The sequence below is a fragment of the Drosophila rhopaloa genome, unplaced genomic scaffold, assembly GCF_018152115.1.
Source record: "Drosophila rhopaloa isolate 14029-0021.01 unplaced genomic scaffold, ASM1815211v1 contig_178, whole genome shotgun sequence".
NCBI classification, from domain to species: Eukaryota; Metazoa; Arthropoda; class Insecta; order Diptera; family Drosophilidae; genus Drosophila; species Drosophila rhopaloa.
The window spans coordinates 6,430,001-6,445,269 of NW_025335059.1; the positions used below are offsets into that span (position 1 = coordinate 6,430,001).

The 15,269-nt window shown below is 40.9% G+C and overlaps 1 protein-coding gene across 3 annotated transcripts in view; it reads left to right on the top strand.

The window, feature by feature from the left end:
- LOC108052179 (patj homolog) overlaps positions 1-15,269 on the top strand; it is a 32,913-nt gene that overhangs the window by 4,566 nt on the left and 13,078 nt on the right. For 2 of the 3 annotated variants that reach the window (XM_044459115.1, XM_044459116.1), the window contains exons 2-3: positions 1,266-3,478; positions 3,530-4,453. In XM_044459115.1, the coding sequence (XP_044315050.1) occupies positions 1,663-3,478; positions 3,530-4,356 (2,643 nt within the window). In that variant the 5' untranslated portion in view covers positions 1,266-1,662 and the 3' untranslated portion in view covers positions 4,357-4,453. The remainder of the gene's footprint in view (positions 1-1,265; positions 3,479-3,529; positions 4,454-15,269) is intronic. The other variant, XM_044459117.1, reaches the window with a different exon arrangement.

The window sequence follows — 15,269 nt, forward strand, 5'->3', positions numbered from 1 at the left end:
TCGCTCGATTGCAGATTGTTTCTCGACTGCCAAGACGGCGCCGCAAAGTATGCAGCACTAAGTAGTCGCAACTTGGCCTTTCTCCTTTTCCCTTTTCCCCTCGTGTCATGGCATTTTCCAATTAGAACTGCCTTTTGGCCCGGCCAAGAGGGAAGGAATGGGGGAAAGCAGGACTGGTGCCAAACATGCGTGGCACGTGAGCGGCAAAGGTAAAAACTTCTCGTTTCCCATGTGCGTGTGTGTGCATGTAAATTACAAAATCGTGCAAAAAAGGTGCCATTAAAAAGGCAGAAAGAGGCAAAAAATAAAAAAACGACAGCAGCCACCCAACACATGGGAACTTTAAAAGAGCATCGAGTTGCGCATACCCTTGCAGACCTGTTCAAACATTAATGTGGGACTAGAAATACGTACTGACTGAAGAAGCAGGTTTTAAAAAGAGGATAAACATGGGTCCAAGCCTTTTATTAAATATATATTATGTGTCCCAAGAAATACCTACCAAAAATAATCAAGTAGTATAAAAGAAACCCTTTCCACTTCGAGAAAAACCAATTTAAAAACTTTAAAATATTTACTATTTTACGTTCGTTTTTCAAAGTGTCATATTAAGGATACATTTAGATTTATTATATAATCATAACTGTCAGCTTAAGCTACAAGTTAACTGTGAGAGTTTCGAAGATATAGCAGCCACAAGCAGTCTTAAACTATAATTATACCTATGCTACTTTATTAATTTTAAATAAACTATTTGGTTTAATTGTTGATTTTATTTTTTGATTTAAATATGAAGGATATGACTAAAAATATAATTTATTGGAATTAAAGACTTAAGAAGTTTTAGTAACAGATCTGTATTAAAAAACATCCTAAAAGCCATTGAGAGGTAAGAAATTTTGAGATTTCTGTATATTTATTCTGTTTTATTGGCCAGCATTTATTTGTAGTATTTTCAATTAGCGAAATCAGCACTTCGAACTTGATAAGTTTAAGTGCATACATATTTATATACCTCGAATTAGGGTATTTTGGAAGGAACGTCGAATGTTATGCCTGGCGGGGCAGCAATTTAAATTCTCGCTTCACGCCCGTGTCACGCCCCAGCCCCTTCCTCCTGTTTTGTTTGCCTGCCTTGTCCCTCTCGCATTGCGTATACGCCGCGTACCCCACACACACACAATAGCTCCCGTTCGCGTTGCGTATACGCCCCGTTATCCGCCCCCATCTAATGCAATGTGCGTGCGTGTGCTGCATAATTACAGGTGCGCTGTGCCGTTGCGGTCGTGGATGATGCGGCTGGCGCTGGCGGTGCCAGGAGCACAGTTCCCGGGCCATAATTGTCGGTTGAATGACTCTCGATGCGATAGCAATAACAGCGAAATCAGCTGCGGCGCCAACCATAATATTCATCACGTTCCCATTTGACGGAGAGAAATACCAGCAGCAACAGCAACAGCAGCGAACAATTGCCAACAGCACCACCGCTAAATTTCGGACATTGACATTGCGACATGTTAGCAAGGGCAAAGCGAACCGACAACACAACAACAACAACAGCAGCAGCAACAACAAAAATACAACTATCGTCAGCAACATTTAATAAACCAAAAGCAACAAGTAAAGGGGGGAGAGGATCATCGGGATTAGCTGCGGGAAAAGATGGTTCTCAGCACCGAATGGTCGCAGGTCGAGGTTATCGATCTGATCAACGATGGCAACGGCCTGGGCTTCATCCTCGTCGGTGGGCGCAGCACCGGTGTGGTGATCAAGGCTCTGACGCCGGGGGGCGTGGCCGAGCGGGACGGGCGACTGCAGCTGGGCGATCACCTGCTGCAGATCGGGGAGGTCACACTGCGGGGCTACAGCTCGGAGCAGGTGGCAACAGTTCTTCGTCAGACCGGAGCTCAGGTGCGTCTGATAGTGGCGCGGCCGGTGGAGCCGACGGCCATCGATTACCAAACGCTGGCCTGTCAGGCGCCGATTATACCAACTAAGCTCCTCTCCGACCCGGAAGAACTGTCGCGTCATCTCTTCCAGAATCCGAGTTTTGCCACTGCCGCCGCCGCAGCAGCCGCAGTAGCAGCAGCATCGGCAGCAGCAGCAGCAGCAGCAGCAGCGGCTGCAGCAGCGGGATCCAGCAGCGGCGCCGGCTTGGATGTGGCCAGTCTGGTGGGTCTGGTGCGCGGCGGTCCCGCCGAGGGCTCAGAACTGTCCGCCGTGGAACCGAATCAGGTGGCCCAGCTGCAGATCACCGAGCTGGGCGACCTGGCTGACTTCCCACTGCCTCCGATACCGGGCGGCAATGCGCCGCTCACGGAATCCAGTGCCGGGCAACGACCTTGTCCGCGCCTGGATCTGGACATAGTGCCCTTCTCGATACTATCGCCCCCGCCACGTCCCGCCCTGCAGCTGCTGCCCCTGGAGACCCAATGGCGATCCGTTCAGGACCACAACCAGAACCAGAACCAGCACATAGAGACTGTGATAGCCGACAGCAAACGAAGCAAGCTGTTGGCCAACGAAGATGGCGGCTGCGGCGGTTCCGCTTCCGGTTCCGGCTCGGGTTCCGGCTCCCCCGACTCCTACATGGACTCCCCGGAAACGGAAACCTACGTGGTGGAGCTGCACAAGAATGTCTACGGCCTGGGAATAACCGTGGCCGGCTATGTTTGCGAGGAGGAGGATCTCTCGGGGATTTTCGTGAAGAGCATCATCGAAGGCAGTGCCGCGGAGACCAGTGGTCAGATCCAGATCAACGATCGCATTGTGGCCGTGGACGGCAGGTCCCTGTCGGGGGTGACCAATCACCAGGCAGTGGAGCTGCTAAGAAACACCGACATCGTGGTCCATCTGACCCTGGAGCGATTCCTGAGAGGCAGAAAGTACGAGCACTTGCAAGTGGCGCTCACGGAAATCAAAGGCAGTTCCGCGCCCTCCGGCTTTGATAGAGGCCAGGACAAAGACCCGGACCAGGAGTCGCAACTGTCCATGCCCGGTTCCCCCTCGATAGCCACCTTGAGTTGGCTGCCACCCAAATCGCTGGACGCCGATTCCATAGCCACCGAAGGCGACGAGGCCGTGGATGCGGAGGATGTGGGCGTTTCGGGGGCGGAGGATGAGTGCATCGAACTGCCATCGCGGGACACCGTGGAGTCGAACATGTCGCACGTGCTGGACCGCAGTGATCACAGTGGCGGAGTGATAAAGCCCACGATCAGTCCGATGGCTCCGCTCACCAATGGCCGGAGTCTGAACCTGGCCGATGACAGTGGCAATGACACCGACGAGCAGTGTCCGGAGCCCGAAACGGAAACGGCAAGGGCCAGAAAGGGATCGAGGCCAGAGGTGGAGCGGGGTATTAAGCCCCTTGACCTTGATCTGGATACCGATCCCGGCCAGATGCCAACGCCCACGAACGAGGCACCCGTGAAAGTGGCCAGCCCGACCGCCGCCTCGCTGCGCGTGGCCTGGAAAAGTGAGTTTCCCGACAGTGAAATTTTAGTTGCCGAAATAAATAAACTTTCAGGTCTAGGGATCAGCCTCGAAGGCACCGTGGACGTGGAGTGCGGCATTGAGAAGCGTCCGCATCACTATATCCGCTCCATACTGGCCGACGGGCCGGTGGGTCGCCAGGGCATCCTGCGGCCGGGAGATGAGCTCCTCCAGGTGAACGAGCACAAGCTCCAGGGACTGCGCCACATCGATGTGGTCAAGATCCTCAAGGAGTTGCCCGCTAGGGTTAAGTTGGTCTGTGCCCGCGGCACTCGCGTTCCGTCGGTCATAAATACCTCGCAAAATCCGGAGGCCTTTGAAACTCGCAGCCTTTTGCCCGGTGGCCACCAGAGCCTCCAGAATCTGCTCAGCAAGGCCCAATCGGAGAGCTCTCTCTACACGTCCAGCACGGCGACTTTAACGGATGCAGGAGCAGCTGGCGGAGCCGGAGGATCGGGAGGAAATGGAGGAGCTCGCTCGAAATCCCTGGAGAACGTATCCGGACTGGCTCTGTGGAGCTGCGAAGTGACCGCCGTGGATATCGAAAAAACGGAACATGGCTTCGGGTTCTCCATACTGGACTACCAGGACCCCATGGACTCCGAGGGCAGTGTGATCGTGATTCGCGGCCTGATACGCGGTGGTGCTGCGGAGGCAACCAATGAGATATACCCGGGCGATCGTCTGATGAGCGTGGGCGATCGCCTGCTCCAGGGCCTCGAGCTGGACGAGGCGGTGTCCATCCTGAAGGCCATGCCGCCGGGACTCACCCGGCTGGGCATCTGCCGACCCCTCTCCGCCTCGGACAGCAACAGCAATAGCAACATAGCCTCGCCGCTCGGCGATTCGGCCAGCACATAGTGGCAGCCCCTCCCCGACGGCCATCAGGAGTCGGAGACAGAACTGGAATCGGATGCGGAAGCGGAAGCAGAGCAGGAACTGGAGCAGATCGCATTGTGTGAGTACTTCTTTCCATTTACATTTTACAAATTTTAGTAAAAGCCTTAGAAAGTAATTTATTAAATATAAAGATTATTTCAAAACAATATTTTATTAATATGTTTCCCAATAAACCTTTCATCAAAATTGTTCGAATGTGAAACACAATTACATTGTTTAGTATGAAGATGGATTATTTTTGTTCAAATATTTACAATTTCAAAATCAAGAGAGGAAAATAAACCTAATTAAAATGGAACCGTAAAGAAATATAACTTTCATTACTGGTATTCAAGAAATAAACACTATTCAAGAAATAAATACTAGAACTATATCATTCGTAAACATTTAAAACGTCTAGGATATTTAAGTTCAAGGTTCATCTATTTCGCTTCATTAAAATTGGTTTGCTTTGTTTAGTCTATTGATTTCAAAAATGTGCGAGAAAATTAATGACTATAAGAAATTTCTTATTACAAGCAAAACTAAATTATCACAAGTTGTACAGAATCAATTTATTGTTAATTTCTCTGTCCAGATAAATCCAGTATTTGTATTTCATTCAACACTTGACCTTTTAAACACGCCCCAATTTAAATTTGATTTAAAAATATATTTATTTTTATAAAGGGAAAAAAGATTCAATTATATACTTTTTGGAAAGTTTTTGACTGATTGATTTCGCAGCTGTTGTCAAGAGTCTATATGAATGCGAATCGTCATTGAGAAAGTCGGGTCGCGATTTGTTATTAAATTGTCACCTGTCACACCTGGTGTGAATTTCCCTTCAGGATTTTTCCTTCCCCTTTTTCCGGCATACAGCGTTAATCAAGTGGCAGTTTATTTTTGCTTGCGAGAGTATGAAAGGATACCTTTTTTGGGGCTGTTCCCCAACCTGACAAATGCTGCCACATCAGTGAGCCCCCAAGTCAAGTTCCTGATACCATTTGGGTTATATATATATATGAGATTTCGTTTTTAATTGTTGCTCTTGGTAACGCCCAAAAGTCATTTCAAAAAGGTTACGCCCACCTTTGGGTAGAAATCAGAAAATAAATGTGTAAAGGGCCATTGTCAAATTGATGACCGCTTCATATGCTTTTGAAGTAGTTCATTGCTCATACGCCCTGTACGGCCAGCACAAACCTTGCTGTCTGACCTTTTCCCCTCTATTTAAAATATATATATAGATTTTGACTGCTGCCTTTTCGTGTGGCTAATTTGAAGGCAGAAAGGTTAAGCCTTAATGCCTACTTCTTGTCTTTATAAATATTTCGTTTAGTTTTTGAGCTGGGTATTAGTTTGATAAAAATGTAAAATCAATTTGAGACCATGAAGAACAAAGGCTTTGGTTTAAGAAAGCATAACTTATGTATTATTTGGCCTAATAATATTTCCTTCGATAACTTCTTACCCTGTTTGCTCTCAACTTGCATAAATCTTGTTATAAGCTTAGCCACACTTCTCTCCTTGTTTAATTCATTAAATTTGTAATTAAACAAGGAGAAATTTTGTAAGGCGCTTGACATATGTTGAAAACTTTGAATACCCAACACCTAAAATGCTGAGACTGAGGGGAAAGTGTCCAAACTTTCTCTTACCCGCTTACGAATACGAAGTTTGGTCCACACAGTGTTGGGGTCCTTTTCACGCGTAAATAATTTATGCGTAGATATAAATACAAAACTTTGACAAGAGCTGGACGAAGGATAAACTGCAAATTACCACTAATCTCCTGGGTCGACATTTTCTCTTCATGTTAGCCTCATAAATAGTAATTATCTTAATTGGCTCTAGCCGTTCGCATTCATAATTTACAATTTGTCTGGCTGGCTTTTGTTTATAAAATCATTATTTAGCAATAGTTGGTCAGCATAAATAATAAGGGAAAACAAATCCTGCTGCCTTGGCCAGGCTCCTGGCAGTCAAGTTGGCCGATGATTTATGCATGTGGCGATGGCGAAAAGTTCTTTTCCTCCAACAAGTTGGATGGTGGGAGGTTCCAGGTGCGAATCAGGTGCTCTGGGAAGCGAGCAAGTGGCGGTTGAATAATAAAAACCGCGGCCAGCAATTATAAAAATGTTTGGTACATGTGCAAAAGCCGACGGGAAAATTTTGTTCAATATTTGTATATACATATATATATATATATATATATAGCACACAGAAGCCGTATAGAGTTATATGTACCCACGGATATTTATGCAAGTGTGTGTAAATATTTGGGTAGATAGTCGTTTGTTGTTGTTTGCCCGTTTAATTAATTGGCTATTAAAAGTGTTGAAAATTGAAAAGAAAATTTAACGCTACTGCAACGGCAGCAACAGCATAAAAATAGCTCACCCTGACCCCACCGGATTTTGTGTGTAAAAACAGCAAAATACCTGCGCAAGCAAATTGTTTGAATTAAATAAGAAATTGCCTGTAAATGCAGGAATTAAACACTGTAGCCACCTCATATATATATTTTCGTTTTTATCCCATCAACTATGTGAGAACTGTGAAAAGGGAAAGTAAATTTCGCTGAGTCAATACCCGGGCCATAATTCTCCCACAATAAGCGAATTAAATGCTTTCCTGCAACCACATGTTTTCATTGTGTGCCTTTGTTTATAATGGCGGACAAAATATTTACGCAACAAAATATAATAAGCATAACAAACAACATTTTATAATGGTGATATTACCAAACTTTTGCCGCTTTTACCGTAGAGTAGTTTATGTCATGATGAGAGTTTCGACAAAACTAAATTTTACTCATCACCTAAATCATAAACCATTTAAACATTTTATAAATTCATTTTTAATTACTGTGGTTTATTGTAAATTAACAAGCTGTTCAGAATAACTGTTTTGTGACATTACTTTGACTAACTATTTAAAAAAATACTATTTTAAAATAGATGATAACAACAATCTGTTGATTTAGAGCTTGTAGTGAAATTTATTTTCATAACTCGAAGGGCAATTAATTTTTAAAATATTCGAGAAGATCAATTTTGCTGAATTCGCAGGTTCGTGTTTACTTTGTTTAACGTTACCAATCTATTAAGGAAAAAGCAATTTTCTTCTGTTGTTTTTGCTGTTTCAGCGGAGCGATCCATAACATTTTAATTAACGATACTCGCGTCATGCCCCAGAATTTCCAAAATCATGAATTGTTTACAGATGGCAGCTTAGCAAGCCTGATTCGCAGGCGTTGCATTTTAAATCAAATTAATGTAAACAATGGCAGAGATGTCAGGTGGTTGGACAGTATGCCAGTTGGCTGCAGCACCAATAATAATGGTTCAAGAACGACTGACAGACGGGGTGATTTGTGTTTGTGGCGTTCCAATTTTACAAATGTAAATATGAAATACCAACAACATAATTCCACTGGCGAATATGTGTGGGCGATTAATGCTGAAGCTTCTGTCTTTGTTGCAAGGCACTTGCATTTGCATTTCAGTTTCAATTTGCTGATTGCTTTGCCGTGGAAAGCCTTTCAAAGAAATTACCCAAGGAATTCATAATTCCGTAATTTATTTTAATTTGGCGAAAGATATTTCTCATGCGAACTACTCATTTGTAAATGGAAGCAAGGGATCGTTGAATGAAAATATTTGTTAAAAGGGGTTTTTCGATTAATCTTGCAAATCGTTTATGAAAACCAAAATCAAAAAGTCGTTTGCATTAAATGTATTAATTTTGGCTTGACAAATCAAAAATATGAACTTTTTTCAAATACTAAATACTTAAATATAATATAAATAAGAATATAAAAGAGGTAGGAATTATAAAAATATTCCATAAAACAGTTTTCAGAGCAATCCCTGGAAGGGCTATGTTTTTCTTTATCTCATATTTAAGTACATAAATATATGTGCCAAAGAAAGTGATGCATTTCCTGCATTTAAAATATTTTCATTAAAATAGCTCTGCGCCTGATTGCCGGTTCTTCGAGGATATTTGCACTTACAAGTATAACAGACTGCAAAAATAATTACGGCAGAACAAAAAACTCATTAAAACGTATTGCATACACCGCAAACATTGCCATCAGTGGGTGTGTGTGAGTGAGCCTTCTAATATCCACAGCCTTGCCTGCGTCTCTGCCGTTTCCATTTCCGTTTCCTTCGCCATGTGGGCCATGCATGGAAATCTATCAACGTCTATGCCTGGAAGGCACACTCCCAGTTTTTCTGCTGGAACGCTTTCTTTTGTGCACAGAAAACAATTAATATCGGTTTTTTTCAAAAAGTCACAGTTGGTTTAAAAATGTATAAATTATGAAGAGGCACTAGCATAACGCAAACTTTTATCTGAGCTCAAGAAATTGTTTAAAAACTATCAACCCAAAACAAGAAAGGAAAGCTAACTTCGGGCGGAGCCGAAGTTGATATACCTTGCAGAATACTCTGTAAATTATATTCTCCAAAATTATTCATATGATGCATTCTTAATACTCATAAAAATCCGAACTTCCTAACTTTAACAACAACAAAGTTATGGCATTTCCAATCGTTCTGTTATATGGCAGCTATAGGATATAGTCGGCCGATCCTTATGAAATTTGATAGGTCGGATTGATTGGCCAAAAATAAAATCCATAGAAAATCCCAACTTCCTAACTTTACAAACACCAAAGTTATGGCATTTCCGATCAATCAGTTATATGGCAGCTATAGGATATAGTCGGCCGATCCTTATGAAATTTGGTAGGTCGGATTGATTGGCCAAAAATAAAATCCATAGAAAATCCCAACTTCATAACTTAACAAACACCAAAGTTATGGCATTTCCGATCAATCAGTTATATGGCAGCTATAGGATATAGTCGGCCGATCCTTATGAAATTTGGTGGGTCGGATTGATTGGCCAAATATAAAACCCATAGAAAATCCCAACTTTCTAACTTTACAAACACCAAAGTTATGGCATTTCCGATCAATCAGTTATATGGCAGCTATAGGATATAGTCGGCCGATCCTTATGAAATTTGGTAGGTCGGATTGATTGGCCAAATATAAAACCCATAGAAAATCCCAACTTTCTAACTTTACAAACACCAAAGTTATGGCATTTCCGATCAATCAGTTATATGGCAGCTATAGGATATAGTCGGCCGATCCTTATGAAATTTGGTAGGTCGGATTGATTGGCCAAATATAAAACCCATAGAAATCCCAACTTCCTAACTTTACAAACACGAAAGTTATGGCATTTCCGATCAATCAGTTATATGGCAGCTATAGGATATAGTCGGCCGATCCCGGCCGTTCCGACTTATATACTGCGTGCAAAGGAAAGAAGGGTGTGTGCAAAGTTTCAATCCGATAGCTTTAAAACTGAGAGACTAGTTTGCGTAGAAACAGACAGACGGACAGACGGACAGACGGACAGACGGACATGGCTATATCAACTCAGGAGGTGATCCTGATCAAGAATATATATACTTTATAGGGTCGGAGATGTCTCCTTCACTGCGTTGCACACTTTTGACCAAAATTATAATACCCTCTGCAAGGGTATAAAGATATACATAAGTCATGTTTAAGCCAAAGATTTGTAAACCAATGCTTTAAGTTATAGTAATTTACTTTACACCCAAATTGTAAATTGTTAGAAAAATCATGTAAACAAATGCCCTTTTTTACTTACATTTTATTAAATTTCCATACCGATTGAGGATTATCAATTTTTAAATAGGTTGTGTTGTTATATATTAATAATTTATAGAGAACACAATTGTTTTTGATTCTAGTAATAGAAATTTCAGTTTAAACTATGTTTTTGAATTAAATAAGAAAGAGTTTTTCACCCTGCACTCGTGTGTAAGCACGTAAAGCGGGCACCGGCACAAAAACATTTATTTTATGCAACAATTGTGTAGATGAGGCAGCTGCCGGATCCGGGGGCATGGAGTGAAGAAACAATAACGGGGCAAGAGTATAATACAGATAGCGGCAAGGAAGCCCAGAACCCCAGTTTTTCCCCTCTGAACCCCCTTCATCGCCCTTAGTTCGCCATCTTTGCAATTGTCTGTGCATGAACTTCAAGCTAACACTTTGCAGCAACAGCAACAGCAACAATCACAACAACAAGAACAAGTTTCTGGCTTTATCTTGGCATATCGACAACAAGCTCATCATCCTGTGCTTTGTGAGTCCCCATCACCCATACGCCCCGTATGCTCTGTGCACTCACGAATGCGTCAAGAATGAGCTTGGCTTCACTCACATTTTTTTTTTCACTGGGAACCACACAGTTTTGTGGTGCATGCTAGGTATGCTAGATTTATGTTCCTTAATAATAATAATAATTTAAATAAAATTGATGGATAAATTTCTTAAAAGAACCTTGGTAAGATCTTTGAGATCTTAAGCCTTGCGCTGTTTATTAGTTTTAAATATCTAACTCATTTTACTAATTGAACAAATTACAAACTAATTAATTAAAATGATTAAGAAAAAAACATGTTGGAAGTATTAAGCAATTTTAAACACATATTAAATATCCCCATTTAAACAGCCGTATTGTCTTATATTTCTACTGTCCTTTGAGCTGTCCCCATTCCTCTACATATGTTTCAATTAAACGCTGATAACAGCAAACACAAAAAATCTGCTGTCTCGGGCCTTTCATTATTTCAATCTTCTGGTGGTCTTGAAGTTATATTCTCATTTTTTAAGATCCAGCACTCGAGTGAAGGGCATAAATTCGTATCGAGTGCTCTTCGTCCTCGCGATATTTATCTGGCCTGTCGCTTATGGCCGTTAATATGCCAGGGCCTACTTAATAAGCCCGAAAACGAGGGGATGGCAGTGCTTTAAAAATACATAAAAATTAACTGCTGACGCAATTGCCAGGGGAGGAAATTCGAGAAAGGAGCAGAAAGTTGGCGGTGGATGAGCCCCAACAGCTCATAATTCCCATAATTGACAATGCCACTAGGCCCCCAACCCATCGCCCTTAATTCAAGACCCGCCCCCCACTCCCCTGTCCCAAGGTTGTCATAAAATTTGTAGCGGGCTCAACTGGCAGCTTATAAATATTTGACGATTTGCGTTCGCCGACTCGTCAACTGATTTACTTAACATACTTAAATACAAATTACCGAATGCAGTTGCCACGCCCCCATCCGGCTGCCCTTTAATCAGTTGTTGAGCCGTAATAAATATGATAAATAAATTGCGAATTCCGTGGCCCTCGCAGTCCTTATTGATTTTTCTCTGACTTTGTTCGTACTCTGTGAAAAACAAAGGGGAAACATATGTTTTCATATTTAATTACACCCATTCCACAGTGAGTGTGCAAAGGCGCCAGTGTGTGTCTTGTATGTGAGTGTGTGCTTGGGGTGTGGGTGTACTGGTGAGTGTAAGTGTTTTATGAGCATTTTGAGTGCGTCTTTTTGCGTTATGGTTATGGCGGGCAGGTTGCAAGGTAGCAAGTGTCGATGGCAGCTTGTGGGCAGATTGAAACGGTGGCCAGAAATGTTGAGAGTATGGTGTGGTTTGGTCAAGGCGACCAACACACTCCTCTGAAACATTTAAGAATATATGCATTTGTCAACGTAGCCTTTGTGAGTCTATCATGATAAATTTAGTACATTCTAAATAACAAATTTGCATTGGTTTAACCGTTTCTTAATTCTGTTATCAAAAAAAAATACTAGTTGATTGTTCTTAATAAAAATACATTATTAATTTAATTTGATTTATTATTATATATGAAATGCCACAAAAATACTTGTATCAAACTAAGTTGAATTGAATGCCATATATACAAATATCTGCAGTTTTAAAAATAAATAAATCAAATTTAATAAAAAATATATCTTAAACAACCAAGCTTTCAAAAAATTACCATTGGTAAATTGCTTGTTAATATCGAAAACAATAGAGGAGACCACAATGTGAGCTTACTCGTACGTTTATTTTACCTCTTTCAGGATAATTAGGCTTGTTAGCGTGCCAAATGTGAACCAAGTGGGAAATTGCGTGCATTTGTTCTTGGCCAGACTCTTAATTGCAGTGCAAACGGGCCGCGAAAACGGGCCTTAGGCTGTTTTTGCACTCACTCACCTGTTCGCCGGCTTACCTGCACCGCCCCCCGTGACCTCAGCCACCCCCACGTGCCCCTCTTTAAGCCCACCTCCAGTTGTTTGTGCTGCATGCGAGGCCAAAAGGTTGCCAGCGACTGCGGCTGCCTGATAGGCCAAATGCAAACACACACGCGACGGCATCGAGAGCTCATTGTGCATGCCAAGATTACCGCGCATATGTCCTGACAGCCTGCCCCCCCTTTCCCGCCCCCTCTTTCTGCCCTTACCTCCTCGCGGTCATCGTTTGCACAGCAGTTCGAGGTTTACGCAGTGTCAGTACAACCGATGGACAAGTAATGTGATATGATATTAGACTTAGCAATCAATTTAACAAAAACAAGAAAATTAAATTAAATATTCTATAATCATCGATTTCGATGGTTTAAAACAATGAAGCTAAGTCAATTTTCCGATAGTTTTTCGATCGTTCCTATGGCAGCTACATGATCAAGTTGTCCGATTTGTATAACAGTATAATCGTAATTTTTAGATCGTTAAATATGACTTTAACTTGGAGTATAGTGATAAATGTTTAGAAACAACAAAGTTCTAATTTTGTTTCCCTTTTTCCCGATTGTTACTATGGCAGCTGTATGACATAGTAGTCCGATTCGGCCCTTTCCGACTTACATATTACCTGCAACTGAAAAAGGCTTTGTTGATGTCTGTAAAAAAATTTCTGCAAGAATTTTTTTAAAAATTTTCATAAACACAAAATTTGAAACAAAATACAAACCAAGATGAATACACAGACTTTTAGAGAATTAAACCACAATTATTAAGAGATATGCCACTTTGAAATAGGATGTCTTTAAGAAGTTAAGTTATGGGCTTGAAAGTGCAGATATTAGGTATATTTTCTGCAAAGCCATTTGTCGAAAAGTTGGAAAGGGGTAACACTATTAAAATGACTAAAAATCGCCCCAAATTACAAACCAAGAATACAAACAAGAATTTTACGGAATTAAATCACAATCATTAAGAGATATTCCACTTTGAAATCGGATGTCTGTAAGAAAAGTTATGGGCTTGAAAGTACAGGCTTTGGGGCACTTTTCTGCAAAGCCATTCCTCGAAAATTTGGAAAGGGGTATAAAAATGACGAATAATCGACCCCAAAATACAAACCAAGTTGAATATACAGAATTTTACAGAATTAAACCACAATCATTAAGAGATATTCCACTTTGAAATCGGATGTCTGTAAGAAAAGTTATGGGCTTGGAAGTGCAGATTGTAACAGCTTATGGTGTAAGCCAATAGAAACATGTCAAATGCATGAACATTTAAATTTAAAGGAAAAATGTTGCAAAATGTTACATACTTAAACAAAAGGAATGTGTCAAGAAAAACTGTGAAAGTAAGAAAATAAAATAATATAATATACAACCTAGACGATGGTGAAGTAAAATAAATGTTTTCATTTATTGTTGCAAGACAAGCACATAGTATTCAAATGACAGTCAGCATGGATTAATGCAAAAATGTTTATCTAGGATCTATTAGTTTTAGGGTTTTTTTGCAATCAATAATATTTAATGTAGACTGTTTGACTTTAGAAACTTTTTTAAGAAAAACATATATAAAAAGTAATTTTCTGAAAATTGGTTCACAAGCCATAAATTCTGCATAAAATGTTTTGTATAAATGTTAACAGTTATCATATGAGCTTGGCTTTTATTAAGGGCTAAGTGTGATTCGGGTTAGTACGTGTTGATGTTGTAGCCATCCATCCCAAACTCAACTTCCACTCTACTCTTTACACCCTTGTCCCCTTTTTTTAATGCTATTTCACAGCTATTGTTGTTGGTGTCAACGCGAAAATGCTTTCGACATAACGTTCTGTATATTGAATGAAGATGTATAGGAAAAGCCAAGATAAGATATATGTATGTTTTGTATGTATGCATGCGATTATGCATACTGTATTCAAATATATTCTCATGTATTTTACATATGTACATCCCAGCACAGTCAAACTTCTTAAGCAGAACCTTTTTCTGTAACACGAGCTGCATATAACCATTATACACATACACTTTTATTATCATAATGAAAATAAAATAAAATATTTATATTTTATTATTTATTATTATTTTATTTAAAGTTTTTAATATAGCAGATCTGCGTAAATTGTAAAAATGCAATAAGCTCTGGTTATTATTTAAAATTTGAAACCGTTCTTCCCAATAAATTTTAAAAAAAGCTATATTTAAAATCAATATTAAGAACCAAGAAAAATAATTATACAAATTAAATTTTAATTAGTTTTCTGTTGGTTGGTCTAAATTGTTCTCGTAAGTTTCGACATAAAAACGTATGTTGATCAAAGTTTTATAATGCAGATGGTGGTAAGAGTTATAGCGGTTGCTCTGTAGGAATACAGCTGCATAAATTACGTATACGTCGAGGCAAGTTCAATCGGTGGTTTGCGTTTTACTCCGCCTCCCAGCCGCACAACCACTTGACAATCACAAGCAGCCCTCTCATCTCCTTACCCCTGCCAGCACCACCCCTCCCGTTGCCCACCTCCCCTGGCAAGTGTCTTCCGTATTTATATGCAATTTTTTCTTCATCTTTTATGTATGCTCGTTGTCGTCGCCGGCTTTCATATCCTTTCCACTGTTCATGTATACAGTTTCGGACAAAATAATAGCACTAAGAACTCGGAATTATGTTTTCTTCTCAGACCTTGAAAATTCCTAACTTAAGACCTTAGATATATCACATAATTTGTTTAGCTTATTAA